This window comes from Uloborus diversus, chromosome 8, assembly GCF_026930045.1.
Source record: "Uloborus diversus isolate 005 chromosome 8, Udiv.v.3.1, whole genome shotgun sequence".
Classification (NCBI taxonomy): domain Eukaryota; kingdom Metazoa; phylum Arthropoda; class Arachnida; order Araneae; family Uloboridae; genus Uloborus; species Uloborus diversus.
Window position 1 is genome coordinate 157,314,233 of NC_072738.1, and position 22,629 is coordinate 157,336,861.

General features: G+C 31.4%; 1 protein-coding gene across 5 annotated transcripts in view; it reads right to left on the bottom strand.

Annotated features, from left to right (window-relative positions):
• Positions 1 to 18,037: 18,037 nt before the first annotated feature.
• Positions 18,038 to 22,629, bottom strand: part of LOC129228286 (ubiquitin-conjugating enzyme E2 Q1-like) — a 31,982-nt gene continuing 27,390 nt past the window's right edge. For all 5 annotated transcript variants that reach the window (XM_054862962.1, XM_054862960.1, XM_054862961.1 and 2 more), the window contains 2 exons: positions 21,970 to 22,036; positions 18,038 to 18,550 (listed from right to left, as the gene is read on the bottom strand). In XM_054862962.1, the coding sequence (XP_054718937.1) occupies positions 18,519 to 18,550; positions 21,970 to 22,036 (99 nt within the window). In that variant the 3' untranslated portion in view covers positions 18,038 to 18,518. The remainder of the gene's footprint in view (positions 18,551 to 21,969; positions 22,037 to 22,629) is intronic.

Consider the following 22,629-nt stretch of genomic DNA (forward strand, 5'->3'; position numbering starts at 1 on the left):
GCTCTTATATCACCTTTTAAAATGTTTACCAAGACAAGGTGATGACAAAACCAGGAAATCGGTGAAAATTCCGCGAATTTTGAAGAAATAACAAAAATTCAGAGAAAATTGATTAAATGAATAAAAAAATCATTTTCACTTTAGAATTGCATGTTATCCGCGGATTATCTGTTAAGTGTAAATTAATGAGGTGTGGCTTATAGGTTGTCTTAGATTATCTGCGTGGTTTTTTTTTCTGAATGTCCAAATTTTGAACCTCAGTATACTACAAGATTCCCAAAAAGGGACTGCTTGTATATTTTTCGTAGCCTGACTTTTCCTTTTACGCAATTCATTTTATATAAAAAGAACAACAAAGAAGCAGCCTCCATTTGCAGTAACCATTTGTACTGAATGCTACTCACTTTGTTAATTAGTACACTAAAATCATAATTTCAAGAAGCCATATTTTTTTAAAGGTTAATATTGATTATTACTTCTTCATGTTTTTAATTTGATCGCTGATATTGTGTATTAAGTCAATATCAACTTCCTTTTTTTTCCTTAGTATTTCCCATGGATTATAGAATATTTTTTTTCTCCTTCAGGCCAATTTTATGACCTGCGGATCAAACACCGCTGCTGTTAATACACTGAAAATTAGAATATGTGTTTAATTAACATCCTAAAACGTTTTAAAAACTGCACTTTATATTAACACTAGCTACGTTACCCGGCTTTGCCCAGTCTACTTTGAAAATGAAAATTGTGTCAAGTGACGTATATTCAACAATCAGGCTTGAATAAAAGAAAAAAAAAAACATCATGCAAAATTTCCCCTCCAAACAATGACAGATATTAAAATACTTTTAAGAAATTTAAGTGAGAAAGATGAATTTAAAAAGTGTAACCATGGAAACACTAAGTAAAATAAGTTTAAGAATTGAAAATGAGAAGGATGGAAATAAACAATGGATTCAAAAAGCGTTACCATGGAAACAGAAAATAAAATGGTCAAAAACTTGTATAGAGAACAGATTTTTAAACTTCATTTAATTCGCTGGTAACTTTTTTTGCTAATGGAGATAAAGACTTATTTTTTCGACCATAGGTCGAGTTAGATCTGGAGTAAAAAACGTCGCTTTTTCCAATGGCGTCAAAAAGAAAACTGTGGGACAATCCCTTCACTTTTTATTGATAGATTTAATGAAGAAAGTAGTGCCTAAATTTCAGCTAAGCCTAAAAAAATTCGAGCTAAAAATGCAAATAAATCCTGTTGTAATTAGGTTAGATCATTGAAACAAATTGCGTAGAATGCGGAAAGTTCTACTCTTTCCAACAATATGTAATATTAGTATGTGTAAGTAATTTTTCACCCCCATAATCGCGAATTTATGAGAAAATTGGGCCTAAATGGGAATAAAAAAAAGAACTATTCATCGAATTTTTTTCGAACTGGTCTGCAAACCTTTTCAGGACTAAAAGGAACAAACTGTGAAAATTTCAGCGTAATCGGTCGGGTATTTCTCGAGTTTTGCGAGTTCAAACACACAGACGTTTTTTGGGGACTTAATTTTATACTATGTAGAGATGCAATGATAAGGCAAAGAGAAGAAACCATTATTAAATCTGCGATCATAGAAAAGTCGGAGAAATTCTTTTCACAGTTCCTATCGCCACCTTGCAGGAGTTGTGAAACACCTTGTACCTACATATGTGCATATATGCAAGGTGTCTCAAAACTCTTGATAAATACTTCGATCAGGACATTGCAAGATGCAATTGTTTTTTAAGTAGGGCAAAGAGAAGTAACCATTACTTTGCAACCTTTGTTTTGTAACTCTGCAGTATGATGACGGTTATTCACTATTCCAGACTGATGAGTCCATAACAATTGCATGAAGTTCTGCCTCAACCCTGGCTTTAGAGCAGTAATTTAATATCTAGTGATCTATGTTGAATTTTGCTCCGAGTGAGCTCTTACGTTAAATATTTAGGTATTTACCAAGCGTTTTGAAACCCCCTGTATATGGTTAAAATTGGTCCATGTATCTTTCTGTGCTTTCTATTTCTTAAGTTTTATGAAGTGTATTGTACATTAACAATCCTTCACATGAGAATAAATTATGATCTCTTCAACTGACATTTCTTTTTTTCATGACTTCATATACTTTGTCTCATATACATTGTTGTTGTTTTTTTTAATTTGAACAAAGAAGTAAAATTCTAGTCTTTCATTATATTTGACTCTTCATTTTTCATATCTGTTTTCTGTACATAGGTAATGTTTCTTTATTTAATCTTCAACATGCAGTATTATGTAAACCAATACATGCTCATAAAATACTTCGATACATTAAAAGTGTATTTATGCAATCACCTTTGAATATTGTCTTTTACTGGCAATAACATAATGTAACATTCCATTAGTGCTTGGCCTTACAGCATGCAAACAAAACATCAGCTCCAAAATATTATGTTTCACATCAAAAAAAAATGTTGAAATCTTGATTCATTTGTATTACAAGCTGTTGAATACCTAAAGCAATCCATTCTTATATTTGTTAATATATATTTCACTTTTTTTAAAAAATGTATCCATTGTTCATTGACTTTCTTTAAATACTTTTGAAGTAGGAAACTGGCTTTTAAAGTGTGTCTAACTTGATTTCTGTTAAAATCGTTTTTTCTTATCAAGTAGAACCTATTTCATTCTAAACATATCTATTTCTTTGTTCAAAAATTTAGATATTATTTTCCTAGAAATTATAGATAATCTAAACACTCAAGAAATACCACTCTGATTTCTAATAAAAAATCATTTATATCAAACGTGTTATATAGGATGATTATAATTAAAGTTCCCATTTCTAAAAGTAAATTTTAGTCATTGCTTTGGATTTTCTAATCTAATTTTAAATTATGGTATGAGAAGTTCTAATGGGGTTTTTATAATGATCTACTGTAGAGAACATCTTACCATTTGTGTCTGAAACCTAGGTATGTTAAAATTATGTGCAATGTTTTTTTCTAAAATTTCCAGCTCAACTTTTTTTAACAATTAAGATTTTTGCAGAATTGCTTTTCTTTAGCATACTTACATTTATGCTGACATTAAGTTCTAATTGATTGCTCTATTTGTAAAGCCCTGAATTGGTGTCAGATTAAATTTAATGGATTGGCATTTAAAAAGTTACAGAATAATACAGTAGACCCTCGTTTTACGCTTTTTCGGTTTTACGCGGATGCGGCAGTGCAAACAGATAAAATTTTACGCTCTTTCAAAACCCAAACTCCTAAAGATTGCAGATTATGTGTAATCAACTGCATTTTGTCAAACTAATATTTGAGCTTTCGCTACTGGAGACATTTTATGCGATTGGTTCCAGAGCTCTTTCCAGAAGTAAAGTTATTAAACTCACGCAGTTCAGAACTCACTGGACTCACTCAGCTTTTAGGAGTGACAAAGGAGGCCAAAACCAACCAGGTTACCGACGTCAGTGACACACAGCCAAAAACATTCACATTGAAAATTTTGAGCCATTCCTAGACAATAGAAATGATCTTTCTGTTTTGTTACTGAAGGGAGATTCAATCATGTAAATGATGCAAGTAATCATGGATGCGTTAATGCGCTGAAAAGAATTACAGGGAAAAGTTCTTAATGACTCTCAAAAGACTATCATTGTCAGCTCCTCTTTATTAACAGAACACGAAATTAATTTATGTTGTGCATGTTGTGTGTAAAAGTCGATATAAGTACACATCAAACTTATTATACAATTCATCACTAGAATGAAGTATTTTGTTCTCTACGGAACCAAACCCCCATTTTAAAACTAGTTCTAGGTTTCGATTTACGTGTTTTCAATTTACGCAGCATTACCGTGGAACGTAACCCCGGTGTAAAATGAGAGTCTACTGTATTAACTTATATTAATTTGTAATGTATTTGAAATCTTAGTCGAGCCTTTGTTACATCAATCATAAATTTACTGTCATTTTTTTAAAATTTATTTAAATTGTTTTAATAGTTCTGTAAGTAGCAAAAAGTTTATTGTAGTGTATAAATTAAGTGAGTTATTGTCATATGCGTTGCATGTACAGAGTGAGACACAAGCATCTTCATTAAAATGTTGGGGCCAAATAGTACACATGGGTGATCAATGCTCAGTCATTTAACAGTTTTGTTAGACATACAATTTGAGTCAAATAGTTGAATCCATTTTCATGTCTGCATTATTCATAGTTGATGTTTACGAATTTGCTAGATACAAAGCTTTCTAAGAATAGATAATAACACTGCCTCTTAAAAGAAAAGGAAAAAAGAACTACATAGCTGCAAATGTGGTTAATACAGAGAAGCATTGTTTCTCTAAGGTGTTCATTTATGTGTTTATGCCTTTTATACATAATTTTACAAAATGACCAATAACACTGCCAGTTTTACTCTTATATTAAGTGTCATATATTGTTTCATTTTATTCATGTAGTCGTTTTAAAATAGTATTCACTAGAATTGTAATTTTTGTGTGTATATTTTTTTCCAGTAAGTGATTTTGTTAAACTTAAAACATGTAATACAAGGAAGATCACATTTGACAATCTAGTATTGTAAAATATAGATGCATGGAAGATAAGCACTTTTTTCTGTGAATAGTTAGTTCTTTTAGTTTGTATAATACATTTATATGTTCATTATAATATTTTTTCCCCCTCAATCCAAGAGTGGCATAAGTTTTAAACAAGTAAGGTTTACCATCCTGTTTTTAAAATGTCATGCAGTGTAATATTTATTGAAACACAAGTACAAAATCAAGAGATCTTTCATACAAACTATTTTTTAAAATCCTCTAAGGTTTTTATTAAAACTCTCTGAAGGTTGTTTAAAACAAATATAGAGTTGTAAAATATTGAGTGTAAATATTATTTGTTTATTTGTTTTGTATTTATATCAGTGTTTTACCTGTTAAAATTTTTAAATGTAAAATATGTTGCTTTTAAGTGAAATTAAAGTGAAAAGTTTACTCTCTAGTATAATTATAGAAAACATGTGTTGTTTTGTGTTTTGCTGTGTACAATTTTCCTGCTTTCTTAGGTACAATTAGGTTTTTAACTTGCAGTGAATCCTCTCCATACAACCAAAATTTAATAGAACTTAAGATTCCCCTTTTTACGTCCATCACAAAATGACATTTCATTCAAGAAAAAAAATCTTAATTTATTTCACTTACTGTTAAATTAGTTAGTTGCTACAACAACCAAAGTAGTGTGTTATTATATCGCACATCTAACACAACACCGCCACAAATAATAAATTGTTGATTTTGAGTTAATACATGTCCCTGGTGTATTTTTATTAGTTCTATTAAAATGAAAGACAGCCACAAACGAAAAAAACAAAAATTAACCTTATTTTTGAGATGTGTCATTGATGAGAATTTAAGTTAAGGTGCATTACATTGAAATTGATTTTTCTCAAAAAGTAGTTTTTGCAAATGTGAGTGTTGTACTAGGTGTACAATATCTCTTTTTTAGCAGATAAATACCCTTAAAGACATATGATACAACTTATACGTTTTTAATTCTGCTGAATGAAAAGGGCGTGAGTAAGTGGTTGGGATATTTTTAGTCTCACATGTTCTGTGACTCATCATTAGTGTAAATAACTAGTTATATCTTAACTGCGTCATTAGACTTTGAATTATCACCAGTCAAGCAACTGAATTGGAAAGGGAACTGAAAACATGAAAAGAATGGAACACTCTGGGACACTGCCACTGCACTGCTATCAAGTTCTTGACTAAACAAGGAAAGTCTTCAAAACATGGAAGAGATGTCAATGGTTTGCGGGGAAATAACCACGGGAAAATAATGATTTATAAGTGGCATGGAATTTTTAAGTATGGCAGAGAGTTTCTTTAAGACAACTCACGGCTGGGGCGGCCTATTGATGTGACCACTGCGAAACTTGTTGAAGAAGTAGAAAAAATTGTACTAGAAGATGCTTAACTGAAAAAGAAACTAATTGCAGAAATGATTGAAGTATTTGATACAACGTAAACTCCCGATTATCGGCGGTCGGATCATCCGCGGGTCTTTTCACAATTTATTTCATTAATTTTTTTAACGGTCGTTAAATATTTTTTAAACTTATGATTGTGTTACTGTTCGTTTTTAGCTTTAAATGCATATATTTTTTTACATTCAATGTTAGTAGATGCAATATAGCAATGTTTTTAGCTATAACTTAAATGTATGTTTGCGTTTTATTCATATTTTTTAGCTATTGTATACAGTAGTATTGTTTTTTACCCATTGTTCGGATTATCCGCGGTTTTCGCTTATCCGCGGTTACCGTGCCACCCTATTCCACGGATAATCGGGAGTTTACTGTAGTTTTTAAATCCCGCATGATCATCTTGGCATGACAAAGGGAAGATGGGGCCGAGAATGTTCATGTGCATTTTTGAGCTAGGTGAGGATAAGGATATAAAATTGGGTTTTATTATTATAAACCTAAGTCCATGCAAAACTCTGCGCAGTGGCATAAAAAAGGAACAGCACTGTCCAAGAAGTTTAAGGTAACACAATCAGCTGGAAAACTCATGTCGATAATCTTTTGGGTAAAACTAATAATAAATATGCTGTGCTTTTTCCACTTGAAAGTCCTTGTGATATCAATATAAATCATTGATTATTTTTAAGTGAATGTTACAAAAGAATAATTACTAATCCATAGAAACTCTTTGATTAATTTTGTTTAATATTTTTGTATTATAACTAATATTTTTGCATTAAAAAAATTCTGAGCAAAAAACCCCTCCTAAAAACACACAGGTTAAAAGAATTGCTATGATGGTGCGTTAAATAAGTGGGGGGGGGGGAGTTTGGTGGACTTCAAAAGTTGGTTTTAGATTTACAGCCATAGCAATATTTGTCCACTGCACAGCTTAATACAAAATGGAACTTTAAAAAATTCCCATAAGACAAGTGACATGGTCTAATTAAGGGGTTCTCAACCTTTCAGACTGTGTGCAGCACCCCTCTTTATAAACACCGACATGAGGTCACAACCCCAAAATATGGGGTTAATACAAGCATGAAGTCACGCTCTCCTCCCACGTGGTTAATACAAGCAGAATAATAGGAAATTGGAGTTAAACAATAGGCTACTAGAGTTAACTCATATTATATAACTTTCGTACAGAAGTAGAAGTGCACATTTTTAAGGGAAAAGATGAAGTGTGATGGGGAAAAAAAAGTTGTGGCAATTAAGAAACTAGTGGTTTCAAAAGCAATAAGGATGTCCTTAAATATAAAAAAAGATTTCTGAACTATTAAAACAAATTTAATTAGCTTACTTAATGTAGCATGTTTCAGAATAACATCCAACTATCAAAAATATTTACAAGATACAAAGTGATTGAAATTTTAAACATGGGAAATATTTTTTTTATGAAACACTTGCTCAACTTTGTCATGTTTCCCCAAAAAAATTAATTTCTTCATTACAAAATAATAAATGTATGCATAATAGGGTGGAGTTAAAAAAAAAAAATCAAAATTTGTTAAGTTAATAGTGTGGAAAAGCTGCCTTTTGTTGAAACATTTTGTTGCCACAGTTTAAAATATCTTGAGGGTCTACTCGTGTCTCGAAGCTGAGCACTATTGCATAAAACTGGAAAAAGTTGATTTCATCAAAATTAATAAATTTGATGTAAAATCACTTAGGAATACGCTTTTTGTGTAGATTAAACATTGCATTCGATCATTTTAATTATAACTATATTTTAAAGCTTCACTCATGCTTTGAACTTGACCAATATAGCATTAAAATTAACTAACATAGTAAGGCTTTGTACTTTGCGAAAAATTACTTGTAGTTATTATTCCTAAAAATTTGCTTTTGTATTAATTAATCCTTCCGTAGATATTTTGTCGCAAAATAAAATTTATGTGTGACAGACAAAGTAGGTTAAGTGTAAAAGTTTGAAAATAAATACGTGCTTGCAACACTGCAACAGCCCACATCAGTCGAACTTCGAAACAAAAGAAGTTGCTAATTAAATATTTATGGTTTTGAAACCCTCAAACTGCTGTTATATTGTAAGATTCTCAAAATAACCTTTGTGCAGAATCACACTTCAGAAGAGAGATAACAGTATGTTTTCATTGATCTATTGAGGTGTATCATCATAGCACTGGTCCAATGTGAATAATTAGATTCTAATAGTAAACTACATGTCAAAACCCCTTTTCGACATAATTGTCAATTGTTTGCCGAAATGTTAGTGCTCATGAAATTTTTTTAACAGGAAGAAATAATGGGAATTTGTTTTATCTTGGAAGATATTTTATTCATGTTTTGAAGCACACTTTTTAATTTCTTCAAGTCATTTCAACCAGAAATAGTGGAGTTAGAAGCAACTGCCCATGTACGGTCGCCATCAGAACTTGTGCTGGTAGGCATTACCAAAGTCAAATTTTATCTGTAATCATTACAATTTGTTTGTTGTTGCCATATTTCCTACTAGCAAAAATACCCGGAGTTGCCTGGGTCTGTAATAAGTAACAACCTCTACTATTTTATTCGTTTTCTGCTTTAAATTAAAGAACTCAAAACACACAACTATGACGTGATTAAAAATCAAGCTTCTTCCTTACCCATAAAAGTAAAATGGCAATAAATAGAAGAACAAAATAGTATTCTTTCAGAAACGAAAAAACAGCATTTAAGCATATACAAATTTTGAGGAATTTCCAAAATATGAGATATATCAATTTATTTTATTTTATTTATTTTTTTGAACATGGTCTAAAACCTTCTCTATATGGCTTTTGAAGTACAAACTGTCTAAAAAATATAGTCAAAAGTAATCCTCCAATACTTGCTTTAGTTACTGTGGGAAATTTCTATTATTGTGGGCTCTTTCTGTGATTTAAAATATTACCAAATTTGCAGTAATCGTTTTGGGACACCTCGGATAAGGCTCCCCCCTCCCCTACTTTTAAAACTGTCTGTTACTAATTTTCATTGAAGAGATTTTGTCGCTAAATACTGAGATATTTCTGGTGACTATATAAAATGATGCTACACATTTTCCCCCGAAATGTTTCCAGTACTAAAATTTGGCAATTGTTTGAAATAGTGCAAAAAGACAAATTAATGGAAGTTTTTGTGCTGTTATGGATCTGCTTAATTTAGTTAGCGGATTATTTTATATGTTAACTAAAGATTCTTCTAATGGCGATATTTTGGTTACATGGTGAAAACCGAGAAACAGTATTGCATAGTCTTTAGCTTCAAAAACAGCGATAGTTGAAAAACTTGCCAAATGCCTTAGCTATTGAAATATTTCCACAAAAAAAGTTTGGCGAGATTCCTGCTGACTGATTGGGTAATGAGTAAATGTCCAGTCAACATGAATAAATTTTTAAAAGAAACCTTTTATTGCATCAAAGTTAGATTAAAATGGAAAATAATCAGCCAAATCCAGTTATTTGCCAATCTTGTGCAAAAATGTGACTTTAAGGTTTGATTTGAGAAAAGCCTTGAACAGTCAGATGAAAAGCAATTATAGTCAACAATACAATAATTGTAACCATCGCCAGGCAGTTGAGATGATACACTAAATACTGTGTTGAGTTGAAGAAAGCCTTCGAACATGGAATTTAAAAGCTTATAATTTGTTTTTTATTCTACTTAGAAATTTCGAACAGGGGCCATCTTCAGCAGAAAAATCAGTGCTTTCGATGGACATACAGTAAAACTTCTCTAATACGGATACTAACGGGACAAATATTTTTGTCTGCAATAGAGGGGTGTCTGCCAGACAGGAGTTTAATAATGTATCTGCCTCGGAATGGGGGAATTAAAAATTGTCCGCATTTGAGAGGTGTCCGTTAGGAGGAGTTTTACTGTATAATGTTAACATGTGCAAATATTTTTTCACTCCTATATAAGAGAATTAATTTGAAGATTGTGTTTTATTGCCCCCCATAACGGGATGAAAACTACCCTACGTGTTATTCTGATGGATAAGCTATATTATTTGCAAGTTTCATTAAAATCCATTCAGTAGTTTTTGCGTGAAAGAGTAACAAACATCCACAAGCATACATCCTCACAAACTTTCGCATGTATAATAGTAGTAAGAAGAATATGAACCTAATTGTGATAAAAAGAGTTGAAAATTGAATGTTTTTGAGGTGCTTATTAGAATCATGTTTTTCTACTTTTTTTTTTCACTTTTTTTGCATTTACTTTCAATAATAATGTCACCCGAGAGTTGGATTTATATGGATTGTAATTGAATGAAGAATATTCACCCAAATTTTCAAAATGATTGGTCAAAACCGTTTAGAGCTACAATGCTCACTAGTGTAAAAAATAATAGTTTAAAAAACTGAAAAAAACACTCTTTCGTAGCAAAATGAACTAAAAAGTGAAAAATAATCTTTGGATGATAGTAGTTGACCAATCATTTGATTTTAATGTAATACAAAAAAGCGTGGAGTGCTGTCTATTTACATTTTTGCATGGACAACAAATGGAAGATATTCAAGACAACTAATAAGAAGCCCCCCACGCTTTTTTATATTACATTAAAATCAAGTGATTGGTCAACTACTATCATCCAAAGATTATTTTTCACTTTTTAGTTCATTTTGCTACGAAAGAGTTTTTTTTAGTTTTTTAAACTATTATTTTATTTTTCTGTTTTTTAGTCTTATGTTGGAGAATTATCAGGCGACGAAATTATTTATAAAACGAGTGCAAGGTAATATCTTAAAGTTAAGACAAAGGCACCCCGATGGGAAGCTGCTGTGAGTCATCCATGTATGTTTGCGGAAATCATATTTATATTACTTTGAAAATTTGAGATGCATTTGAATAAAAGTTTTGTTCAACAATGGTCTGATCAGCAATGAATTTCCAGTTGAAGGCTCACCTAAATTTTGGCATGAAATTAATTAAAAACAATTATATTTCATGTTCTAATTACCTTGGAACATTGGAACAAATTTTGTCTGATGCAGGAAAATTAAAGGTTTCTGTAGGTATTTTTAAATAATTTTTGAGAGCATTTTTTAATGTATTTTTTTAAATCTTTCCTTTTTCCCATTGTTGGATTTATGCCAAAATATTGGTTAAAATTGGAGGAAACTAACAATTAAAAGAGTTAATTAATTTAATTATAGAATATTGCATTGTCATCGGGTCTGAGGTCGCGTGCCGAATTTCAAAAGAATCTGGTCGCAGGAAATGGGCGAAATGTGAGCTGCAAGATTCCATTACAAGATACATACATACATACATTCATACATACATACATACATACAGGTGAAGCTAATAAAAGCGTGTTAAAAAAAAAGGAGTTTCGAGGAAAACATGTTGAAAAAAGTAACGAAAACAAGCACTGGAACCAATTAGAATTTTGCATTGAAATTTTGGCAACATATTCTCGAATAATTTTACTTAAATTTTATGACATAAAAAAGTGGATTTTTCGACCCATCTAAACTGGTTTTCTCCCCCTCACCTTTTATTGGAAAAGTACAGCTGGAGCAAACATTTTGTGACAAAACTTACAGAACAGTTGTTTTGTTATTTCTCGATAAATTTGTAAAAATGTGACTTTTTGAAAGTGTTACAATACTTTTGGTTATATCAGGAATTCTCAAACTGGGTGCCACATAGGAAGGGCTGAAGGATGCTGCAAAGTTTCCATGGTATCAATATACATGTAACCTAAGTGTATCAAATAAAGATTATGAACACCAATACCATCCAGGACCCTGTTTTTTGAAGTAGCATAACAAAAATTCGCTAGATTGTGAGACGTCATCATCATCAAACTGGTTATAAAACTAAATCAAAACTCAATTTTTAATCACCAGAGAACAGTGTAGCATAAGTTATACAGAAGAGTGATGTCAGAATTACCGAATCTTACATTACAGTAAGTTTGGTTTCTCTATAATACAATGTAGTTTGAGTCATTTTTTTTTAAACTGTACACTTTTGATAGTTGATGTCTTCAATTTTCGTAAAAATTTCAGGATATGTTAGTGGTACTATGATAAGAAAATGTGAAGTTTCTTTTTCTAAAAAACTGATTTGTTTGTCCTTGAGTAGGGGGCAAAGTTTAAGATTGTGAAAAAAAAAGAGCTAAATATATGATTGCCTTGCTTCAAAAGCAAAGAGTGAACCAAGCCAATTCTTTTAAATGTGGTTAATACTAGATACTTGGTACATGCTAGCATAAATATTTTAAGTGGCTAACTCATGGCTTTGAGGAAAAAGGTCAATTGAAACTGTTGCTTTTTTTACTTTGTTTAGGCCCGGATATCTGCTAAAGCCGTGAGTAACCCTCAGAAATAAGTATATGATTAACTACTCACCACAGTATAGTAATAAGTAAAATATAAAATAGGTTTCGTTTCTCTTGACTTGAGTAGTTAAACAGTCTCAAAGTCTATGATTTTTTAAAAATGCCCAAGTTTAGATGTCAATAACTTTGTTCACGACGGGTCAACAACTTTGGGAGCTGAAGTTATAGTCCGAGTGGTGTAGTTTAAGGTCCAGGTTAGAAACCTATGGCAACTAATCAACTTTTTTAATTGTGCGATGGTTTCAAAGTTGATAATTTGAAACAAAAAAAAATCAGTTTTAGGTCAATTACTCTAAAACGCATGAGCCAATAACTTTGAGCAAGAGCTGGAATTATGCTCTACCTGGTGTAATTTAGACTCATGTCAGAAAACCATGAGATCTAATCATCTCATTTAATTAAGCGGTCTCAAAAATAATGATTTCAGTATAAAAAGAGCATTTTTTCATGAGTTTATTTGTATACGTTCTACTCAAAATCTTATGAGCTCAAATTTGGATAAATACTAGAACCAATCAACAGTCTAATGTACTTAAAGCTCCCAAAATTTCACGCTTCCAGGGTAAAAAGTTTTTTTGTAACCTTGACCACAACATGGCAATTCTCACAAATCTGATCTGCCATTTTGGAGCTCTATATTTTAGAGATCCTAGATCCTTAGGATGTAACTCTCGGAATCTAAAAATTAGCATCAGGTTAGTTTCAAAGACATCTCTATGCCTCGATGAAATTTCATCCCATTCGAGGATGATCGAGCGGGGACAGTTGAAAAATCATGTCAGTTGACGTGGAACCACTCTGATATAATCATTATGCACATTTCACCTGCATCTTTTATTATTGTCTAACAAATCTTTTTTTTTTGACTTTATATATTTATATTTTTACTTTTAAGCTTTATTTAATAAATTTGTTTATTTATAAAAGTTCATTTCTAAGTAGAGTATATGCAAATTTTACTGTAATTATGAACTGAATCTCTTACCCAATTGCAATCCTCTTCCTAAAATATAGCAGTGATTTATGATCATTATGAAGTCAAAGATAAACAAAGATGCAAGTGAATTGTCACAATGTTATATCAGAGTGATTCCACGTCAACTGACCGAAACTTTTAAAATAGTCCCTGCTCGATCATCCCTGAATGGGATGAAATTTTACAGAGGTATAGAGATGTCTTTCAAACTAACCTATGCAAATTTTCAGCTTCTGAGATCTGAATCCGGAGGATCTAGGATCTCCAAAATGGCGGGTCAGCTTTGTGAGAAGAACTGCCGTGTTGTGGTCAAGGTTATGGAACATTTCGTTTGACTGGAAGCATGAAATTTTGGGAGCTTAAAGTACAATTGGCTGATGATTCGTTCTAGTATTTATGTGAGTTTGAGCTCATAAGATATTGAATAGCACGCCCGTGAAAAAAACGCTCTTTCATACTGAAATCATCATTTTTGAGACTGTTTAATAAAGTAAGATAATTGGATCTTATGGTTTTCTGACATAAGTCTAAAACTACACTAGGTGGAGCATAATTACAGTTCTTGCTCAAAGTTATTGACTCAGACGTTTTAGCGTAATTGACCTAAAACTGTATTCTTTTTGTTTCAAATTATCAACTTTGAGACTGCCTAACTATTAAACTTGATTAGTTGCCATTTGTTTCTAACCTGGACCTTAAACTACACCACTCAGACTATAACTACAGCTGTGTCCCGTTGTTGTTGACCTGTCGCGTACTAAGTTATTGAATTCAAAACTTGGCTATTTTTAAAAAATCTTTGACTTGGAGACCGTTTAACTACAAAAACCAAGAGAAGCGAAAGCTATTTTATATTTTTCTTAGTACTATATTGTGATGAGTAATTAATCATATACTTATTTTTGAGGGTTACTCAAGGCTTTACAGATATCCGGGCTTAAACAAGGCAAAAAAAGTAGCCATTTGAATTGACCTTTGCCCTCAAAGCCATGAGTGAGCCACCAAAATATTTATGCTAGCATGTACCTAGTATCAAGTAGTATCCTTATTTAAAAGAATTGGCTTGGTTCACTCACATTGCTTTTGAAGCAAAGCAATCATTTATTTAGCTCTTTTTTCTCACAACCCTAAACTTTGACCTCCACTTCAGGGTCAACAAGTCAAATTAGCGAGGAAAGAAGCTTCACGTTTTCCTATCACCATACAAGTAAAATATCAAGAAGGTTTCAGGAAAACTGAAGGTGTCAATTGTTAGGCCCCAATTCACTTTGTCCAGCTTTAAAAAAAAAAGATGACTCTTAATGGTTATAAAAAAAGTTAAGCGTTATTGAAGCCCAATTTGTCTAGTTGTTGAATTGAAAAATAAAAATGTTGTGTACCGTCATTTTTTCCCGTGATTTTAGCTCACTAAGGCCAAAGGTCGCCTTATTAGCACTCCTGTATCCTTATATAATGACGTCTCAGTATTGGATGAAGGTGCAGCACATATGTGCAGAAAAGGTGTCTGGAGTTTCAAAAAAAAAAAAAATCCCAAAAATTACAAATTATCAGTTGCCCCGAGTATCACAATTGACCTTTCAGAAGATTTTTCAATTATTTTTAATTCAATTATTATCATTATTTTTTTTTTTTTTTTTTTTTTTTGCTTTCAACTCTGCATGAAGTAGTCCTTGCCCAGGGTTGACCTAATTACGGGCCAATGTTTCTAACAAGATCAAGTCGCCTTTCTTTGTCAAAATTGCTGGAAAACATAATGAAACTTACAGATCCACTTTTTTTTTTTCATTTTTATAAGTCATTTGATGAATGTGCAAAAATTGGAGCAAACTCAGTCACACAAGTGAGAGATCATTAAACTTCGTAAGGCCTTATTTGCCGCCCTTACCTTACATAATGGAGAGGGACTGTTAGGATGGTGTGAGAACATTCAAATTGTTCAAGTGGTGCCACGAAAAAGTTTAAGAACCCCTGGGGAATATTGGATAACATGAATACAGTGGAATCGGCATAATACGACAACCGTTTAATCCAACCAAATCTTAAAGAACCAAAACAAATCCCATTCCTTAAGCCTAATATTATTCGCTTATAGGGACCAAAAATTCGCTTAATTGGACCAAGGAACATGAGAACAAATTGGAAAAAAGAGATTGTTGCTTGATCCAAGTTTCAAGTGCTTCAACGAATTTAATAATTAGTGCAATAAAAATTATCATTGGTTCCTTAGAACTTTCAATTAAACCCAGTAATATCAACAGGAAAAAAAAAGGTTGATGAAACTCTCATTGCATTGGCAGCACTCTTCCAGCAGACTAAAACCCTCCTTTTACTCCAATTTAATGATAATAGTGCCTCGAGTAAGCAAAGAAACACTTTAAATATTTTCATCCCAAATTTGTTGCAAACCGGAGCAATGAAAACGTTTTTAACAGATGCATTTCCTAATATTGGCAGTTTTAATGTGATTAAATGGTTAACTCTCTAAATATGGCCAAATTGAAACCAGATTAAAAAAAAGCCAAATTTGTTGCCAAGTTGGCAATATATTACCAAGTGTTTGCCAAATTATAACACCACTTGAGTTTGCATTGAAATTAACAATGATTTTACCCCAAAAAGGTGTATAAGACTCCCTTTGGAACATTCGAATGCAACCAAAAGGGGAGGTGCACAACTAGACCCCACTAGGAGTCGACGTACGAAATTTCAACTTTCTAGGACATACCAATTTAAAAAAATATAATTCATAAAAACATATAAAAGAGAAATGTATAAATGGTGCTCCACTGTACTTCCTTTTTTTGTAAAAGGAAGTAAAAATCAAAAAAATTTCAAATTTTTTCAGTTGCGTTAGTGCGTGCAATAATATGTAATTTTTTTCAAAGAAAGTTTTTTTTTTTGTCGCAATTTTCATTTAATTGAAATTTTGGTACTTTTTAGTATTGGTTTTTTTCACTCAGATTTTTAGTTACTTCTGGTGGTTGAATTAATTTGTACTGACTGGAAGGAATGCAACTTAATCGTATCGATTTAAACACATTGTTGAGCGAGTGTGAAAGTATTCTTTGCCTTATTTTAAATCATTTTTAACTGAAAAATTTTGCAAACAGCATTTTTTCTTCCTTGTGCTATCATATTAAGTACAAACGTAACTAATACCGCATCAGTTTGAACACATTGTTGAACACATGTAAAAAGAATTTCCCCTTTGTTTTTAAATTATTTTTAACTGAAATTTTTTTTGTAAACAGCAATTTTTTTTCTTAGTATGCTCACCGTACATGTGGGGCTCATAATAATCATAATGGCATTTAAATGTATTGTGTATAGCTTTCTGGATCAAGCTACACAGGTCCTGTTCGCTTAATCGGACCAGCTGGTTATTAGGACTTAAATGATCTCGTCCCAATGTGGTCCTATGAACCGGAATTGACTGTATAATGTACATGTGTGTCGCTGTGAGAATTACAGGTGTAATTTCTTCAAAACCTTGATAACTCTAAAACTCTTATTTTTTTTTTCTTCTCTTCCTTAAAGATTTGAGATATCAAGGTGGTAATTAATCTCTTTAGTTTCTTTTCCTCCTGAGATATTTAGATTTGAGGATGGTGGTTGTAAGGTACTAACCCTCTTTTGTATCCAACTAGCCGCACTCACTTGGCAAAGCTCGTCTTACAAATTTTATAGAAGTCCCTTGAATTAATAAAATCTCCCTGCTTCGTACAAAGAGAGTGGAACTAAATACGTGAACATTTTAAGAGATTTGCATGTTGTAAGGTGTGCTGAACCTGTTTGTATTCTTTTCTGTGCATCATCAATGACATAAAAAAGACATTTCAAATTTAAAGTTTAAAAACTAAGTTAAGTTTCTGCACCTAGGTCTTGGAAAATATTGTGAAGTAATAATATATATGTAATGTACAATAACAAGTGACAAATTTTGCAATGTAAAGCACATTTTACGTATAAAATAATAGTGTAAGTTTCTTAAGGTAGGCGAACACCCTAATTATTTTTTTCTTCAATATTCATTGCACTTTTTTGGAACTTTATACGATTATTGAAACATGACATAAATAACACATCGTGACTACTTATTTATTGAAAAAAAAATTGATAGTTTTTTTTTTACAAATGCCATATTTTTAGCAAAAAACTACCATTTCCTTAACATTTCCAGTGCTTTCATTTTTTAAACTAAAAACAGGTTTTATGGGTACACATTTGAAAATTTCCCCCGCAAAATGTGCTTTCTCTCCATTAAGTTTAATTGATCAATATTTCAAAATTACATATTGCATGTACATTAACTTTTTGAGGTTTATATAACAGTAATTTGTTCAATTACCATGTTTGCAAAGTTTCAAATTGTTAAAGTTAGTACTTTTTCGCTAGAGCTGTTGGCATAAATAAAAAGTTGAAATCTTGGTTATGAGAAAATGAAGAAAGAAAAAGTAAATTTCAGTTATAAGCAGTGCATTTGAGTTCAGTAAATATCTTTTAGTTTTTTCAATAGCTCGTCGATTTAAAAAACAATTGCGGATATAGAAAGAAGAACACAATGGCTTTCTGAATTTTGTAAATCTCAAAAGCAATTTTTTTTTCTCAAAAATTAAGGTGTTCACCTACCTTAAGTAGTTCTGAATAAAAACATGAAACAAAAACTGAAAAGAATAAGTAATGTAAATTTTTTTTATTTTGAAAAATTAATATGCACTGCTAAAGACTTGTTTAACAAAACAGAAAGAATATTCTGGCCAATCAGATAAGAAAATTTTTCAAATATCAATACAATACAAATAAATTCACAAAATTCTTTTTACTGAAAAAACACATGCAATTACAATATCGAGACACTTTGTAATTTTTTTCTAAATCAGGAAGTAAAAAATAAGGGGGCAGTTAGCCACAAATTTTGAATACTGATGTTTAAGTCTTTCAGTGTTTATTATTTTTCTGCTACTTAGCATTTTATTGCATACTACTATGAGCATCATCACAGTGTTCTTTAACATCTTCATAAACAATGCAGGAGTTTTAGTGTTTTATGCAAAAAGCACCACTGAACAGTCCTCAGTATAAAAAAAGATGTCAAAACAGAAGGAGTAATGCTAGTTGCAGTTGCTCGTTATAAAACTTCTAAGCTTTATTTGGAATCTTTTCTCTCAACCATCTTCTTTTGGAGGAGTAAACCAACCTATACAAAAAGTGTAAGTAAGATTTTTTAGCAATTTAATCAAAAAGTCATCTTAACTAGAAAATTAGTTCTAAAAATTTAGTAATATTGTAAAATATCACACTGATCACTAAAAATGTTGGTTAATAAGTGTGATTTCCAAACATTAAATATGCAGTTAAGAAAAAAAGAAATAAGCAGCCTCAGTTTTAGCTCAAGTGTATTTGGGGAAAAAAGGTTTGGTCAACTAAAATTACCAAAAAAAAAATCATAATCAGTCATTAAAAAAAAACTTATTTAACAAGGGATTATAATCTAATTTTGATCATATTACAACTTTTCATTTCAAAATGAAAAATTTAAACTATCACACAAATTCAACATATGAAAAACCTATCAAATAAATTTCGTTACCACATTTTCTAATCTATAAGTTGAGGATGTCTTAAATTTTTCAGCAGCTTATTATGTACCCTCAAGAATGTTTTTTTTTTGAAACAAAGTTATTTAAAACATTAATTAAGAAACTGGAAGATAGCATCTATGTTAAATGAGCATTGAGCCTTGATGTTACATTTTATGTTTACCAAGTATTTGGTGTGACTCACCTTTTTAATTTTCTGATGTACAGGTGCGAGGTCTTTTTTAAAAGAAAAAGAAGTGGAATAGATAACAGTTTTTGGTTAAATTTCTTATGCATCTGAATGAAAGATAAATGAAAAAGGGCTCCATATTTGAGCCAATCAAAATCATCTCAATTCATGATGCTTCAAGCTTTTTTCACGATTTAAAATTTATTGGTTAACACTGCATACCTGCCAACCTCCAAGAAAAAAATCCAGAAGATATATATATATTTTTTTTAATCCAGAAGATTTTAACCCAAAAAAATCAAACAGGATACCTACCCTTTTTACATTTAACAATATGAAATTAGTTATGAATTTCATATCAATTGAACTTACTTTCCTTTAGTAAAAATTACTTGTATCGCTTTCTTCAAAAGTTTGGAAATAACGTTTACTTGTCTTAACAAAAGAATGAAGCAAAAACAGTACGAACTGAGCGAACGAGAAGATGATAAACGGAGCTGAAATAGTGCCCCTAGTTGCCCGCTGCGACGCTTACTTCAATTGGATCTCGATGAAGTCATGCGCTATATCACTAAGTGACGTCATAATCTTTTCTCATGTCTTCTTGTGCAATTCTCCAATGGCAACCTCTCCTTGACTACTTGATCTAAATGCGGTGCCGCGTTATGCAAAAATATCGTTAGTGCCAAAATTGGCGAGATAAATTTTTTTTTCGTACAAGACATGAAAAATCCAAAAGATTTTGCTCATAACCGGAAAAACGGAAAAAGACATAAAAATCCGTAAAACTTCCCAGAAATCCGGAAGGGTTGGCAGGAATGACACTGACACGCTGCATAGCGATTTAGAGTGAATCCAGTTTATTCTGGTCAAAAACCAGTCAAAAATTCTTTTTTCAAATCCAACTTAGTCTGTGCTTTTACTGAAGGCGACAATAAAACATCAAAGTAAGTAAGAGGTGAAGTTTGTTATGATTTGAGCAATGGAGCTTTCAAGAAAGTGTTGAAAAAACACAAAACAATTCAAAGGCTTTGCCCGGTGGCTATTTGTATTCATGTCGCTCCAGCAATGATAAATGTTACGGACAGTTTGGTCACCAAGCATTTTTGGCAAAGTTGAATTTTGAACTGTCGGAAACTGGTTTAGGACAGGACAGGTGGTTTTACCGTCCAAAACTGTCCGAAAGTGTCTTAAACAGTCCAAAAGTGTGCTAGCGTTAAAGGGGTGTAATCTAATCAATTTGTATTTACGGTAATATTTGTAATGCATAAATATAAATAAGTTTTAATAAAAGAGTATTTGATAATATTTTTTTCTGAAATGTTCATTTAAAAAAATATTTTACTTCAAAAAATTGCCAATAACTCTATTACACAAAAATTTCCTTATGTAACAGCTGGTAGAGTTAAAAAAGGAAATTCACAACACTACCAAGACAACTAATTTCAGTTCCATCTTTGTTCATAGACATGTTGTTAATTGTGTAATATTTAGGTGAAAAAAAAAAACCTTAAAGTTTTACATGATGTTTTAACGAAAATTCTTTTTTTTTATATCGCAGATTTAAAAAAAAAATAAGTTGATGGTTAAATATATGCACTTATATTTTAAAACTTGTGCAATTTCTTTTTCAAATTCATATTTTTAATGTCATACATTCTGTAACTACAATAAACAAAATCTATAGTAGCTTGAACTTTTACAAACAAATTATTGGGATTTTCTTAAAGTAGTTTGATGGTAATTTAGTTTTAGATCAGGAAATGGCACCATAGTCAAGAGAAGAAAATCTTCACAAAGCTGTAAAAGATTCTCAAATATATATTTTTCTCCTCCAGTAAAAAAAATGTCATTTATTGCATTTAAGTCGATTATTGCACTACATTTTGAACACTCATTAACACATGCATAAATGTTGAAAAATTTGGTTACAATTATGTTAAAAAAAATTCAATGAAGAATTCAACTTTTATGTAACTAGATAAGAATTAGCTGTATAAATAAGTTACATAGACATTTATACTTGAATGTTCACATTGAATAAATATTCAATATGAAAAAACTTTGTCACATTTTGTTCCATTCTTGATATTTTCTCTAAAAATGTAGTTTTGAACACTTTCGGACAGTTTTAGACAGGACGGTAAAAACCACGGTATTTACCATAGTGTTAAAAACCTTGCCGACCCTGATTTTTGGGGATCAATAAGTGAGAATCAAAACCCTCAAATGTTATAGAAATATAGTGAGGAACCGCAATCAGTGAAAAAATAATTCAAAAGACATGAAATAAGTTGCTTTGAGAACAATCAGGTTCCCATTTTTTATCTAATATATCCTAATAACATTTGATTCTGATTCAAAGAAGTTTAGTTTAGTTTTTTTTTTCAAGTTGCTTTGAGAACAATCAGGTTCCCATTTTTTATCTAATATATCCTAATAATATTTTATTCTGATTCAAAGAAGTTTAGTTTAGTTTTTTTTTTTTTTCTTCATTACCTACCACCATCAGTAGCATGCTAATAATCATTTGTCCCACCATGGCCAAAGAAACTACGATACTTGTCCTTACTGTTCCCTTATTCAACTTTCTCCAGGTCATGGTTTTTACTTTCTAATATTGGCTAAACTCTACAACAGACTTAAATGCCACAGACAATCAACTACTCCCATTCAATATTCCAAAACTCCCATCAAATACCACAAGACCATTGTTGGTCTGCGGCGGCTGTTTTGGATGCATTGGATGCCTTCGGCGCTATTTGGTTTCTCTGCAACTACTTAGACAAAACAACAACATATGTTAAAGAAGATTACACACTCTGAAAGCAAGGTTAACATAATTACCATTTTTTTCATGAATTTGTACTAAGGATTTAAAGGACTGTTGTGCTCTTGCTAAGCTGTATTGGCTCTGTGTGAAATAAAAAAGAAATAAGTTAAACATACACTTAAATGCATAAATATCTAATATTGATAGAAGTTCACATTAGTAAAGCAAAACAAACTGCTTCAACACAATTTTTCTCAGTATTGTAGAGATGGGAAGAATAGGAAGAAAAAAAAATGAATTTTTTTTGGCGGGGGGGGGGGGGGATCAGTTTTTTCTCCCAAAAAAGTTTATTTATGTTCGCGAAAAAATTAAAATTTTGGAAATTCCAAGCACAAAGTTATGTGTTCAGAAATTTATAATACCAACATTTTAATGCTGTTTGCAATTGAATATTTTTTATGTTGAGTAACCCACATGAAAACATCAACTTTGACATTGCAAGCAGTAAGGCAATTTAATTTTCATACACACTATATAGTACGATTTGCATTTCTCATTAATACTAAATGTATACAGTCGTCCCTCGCTACTTCGTGGTTTCACTACATTGCGATTTTTTCTGTTTTTTTCTTTTTTTTTTTTTTCCAATTATAGCAATGAGCCTTTATGTTCTCGTGTAAACTTTTTCTTACATGAGAATTACAAATTATGTCTTTTAAGTAAGGTAAGCTCTT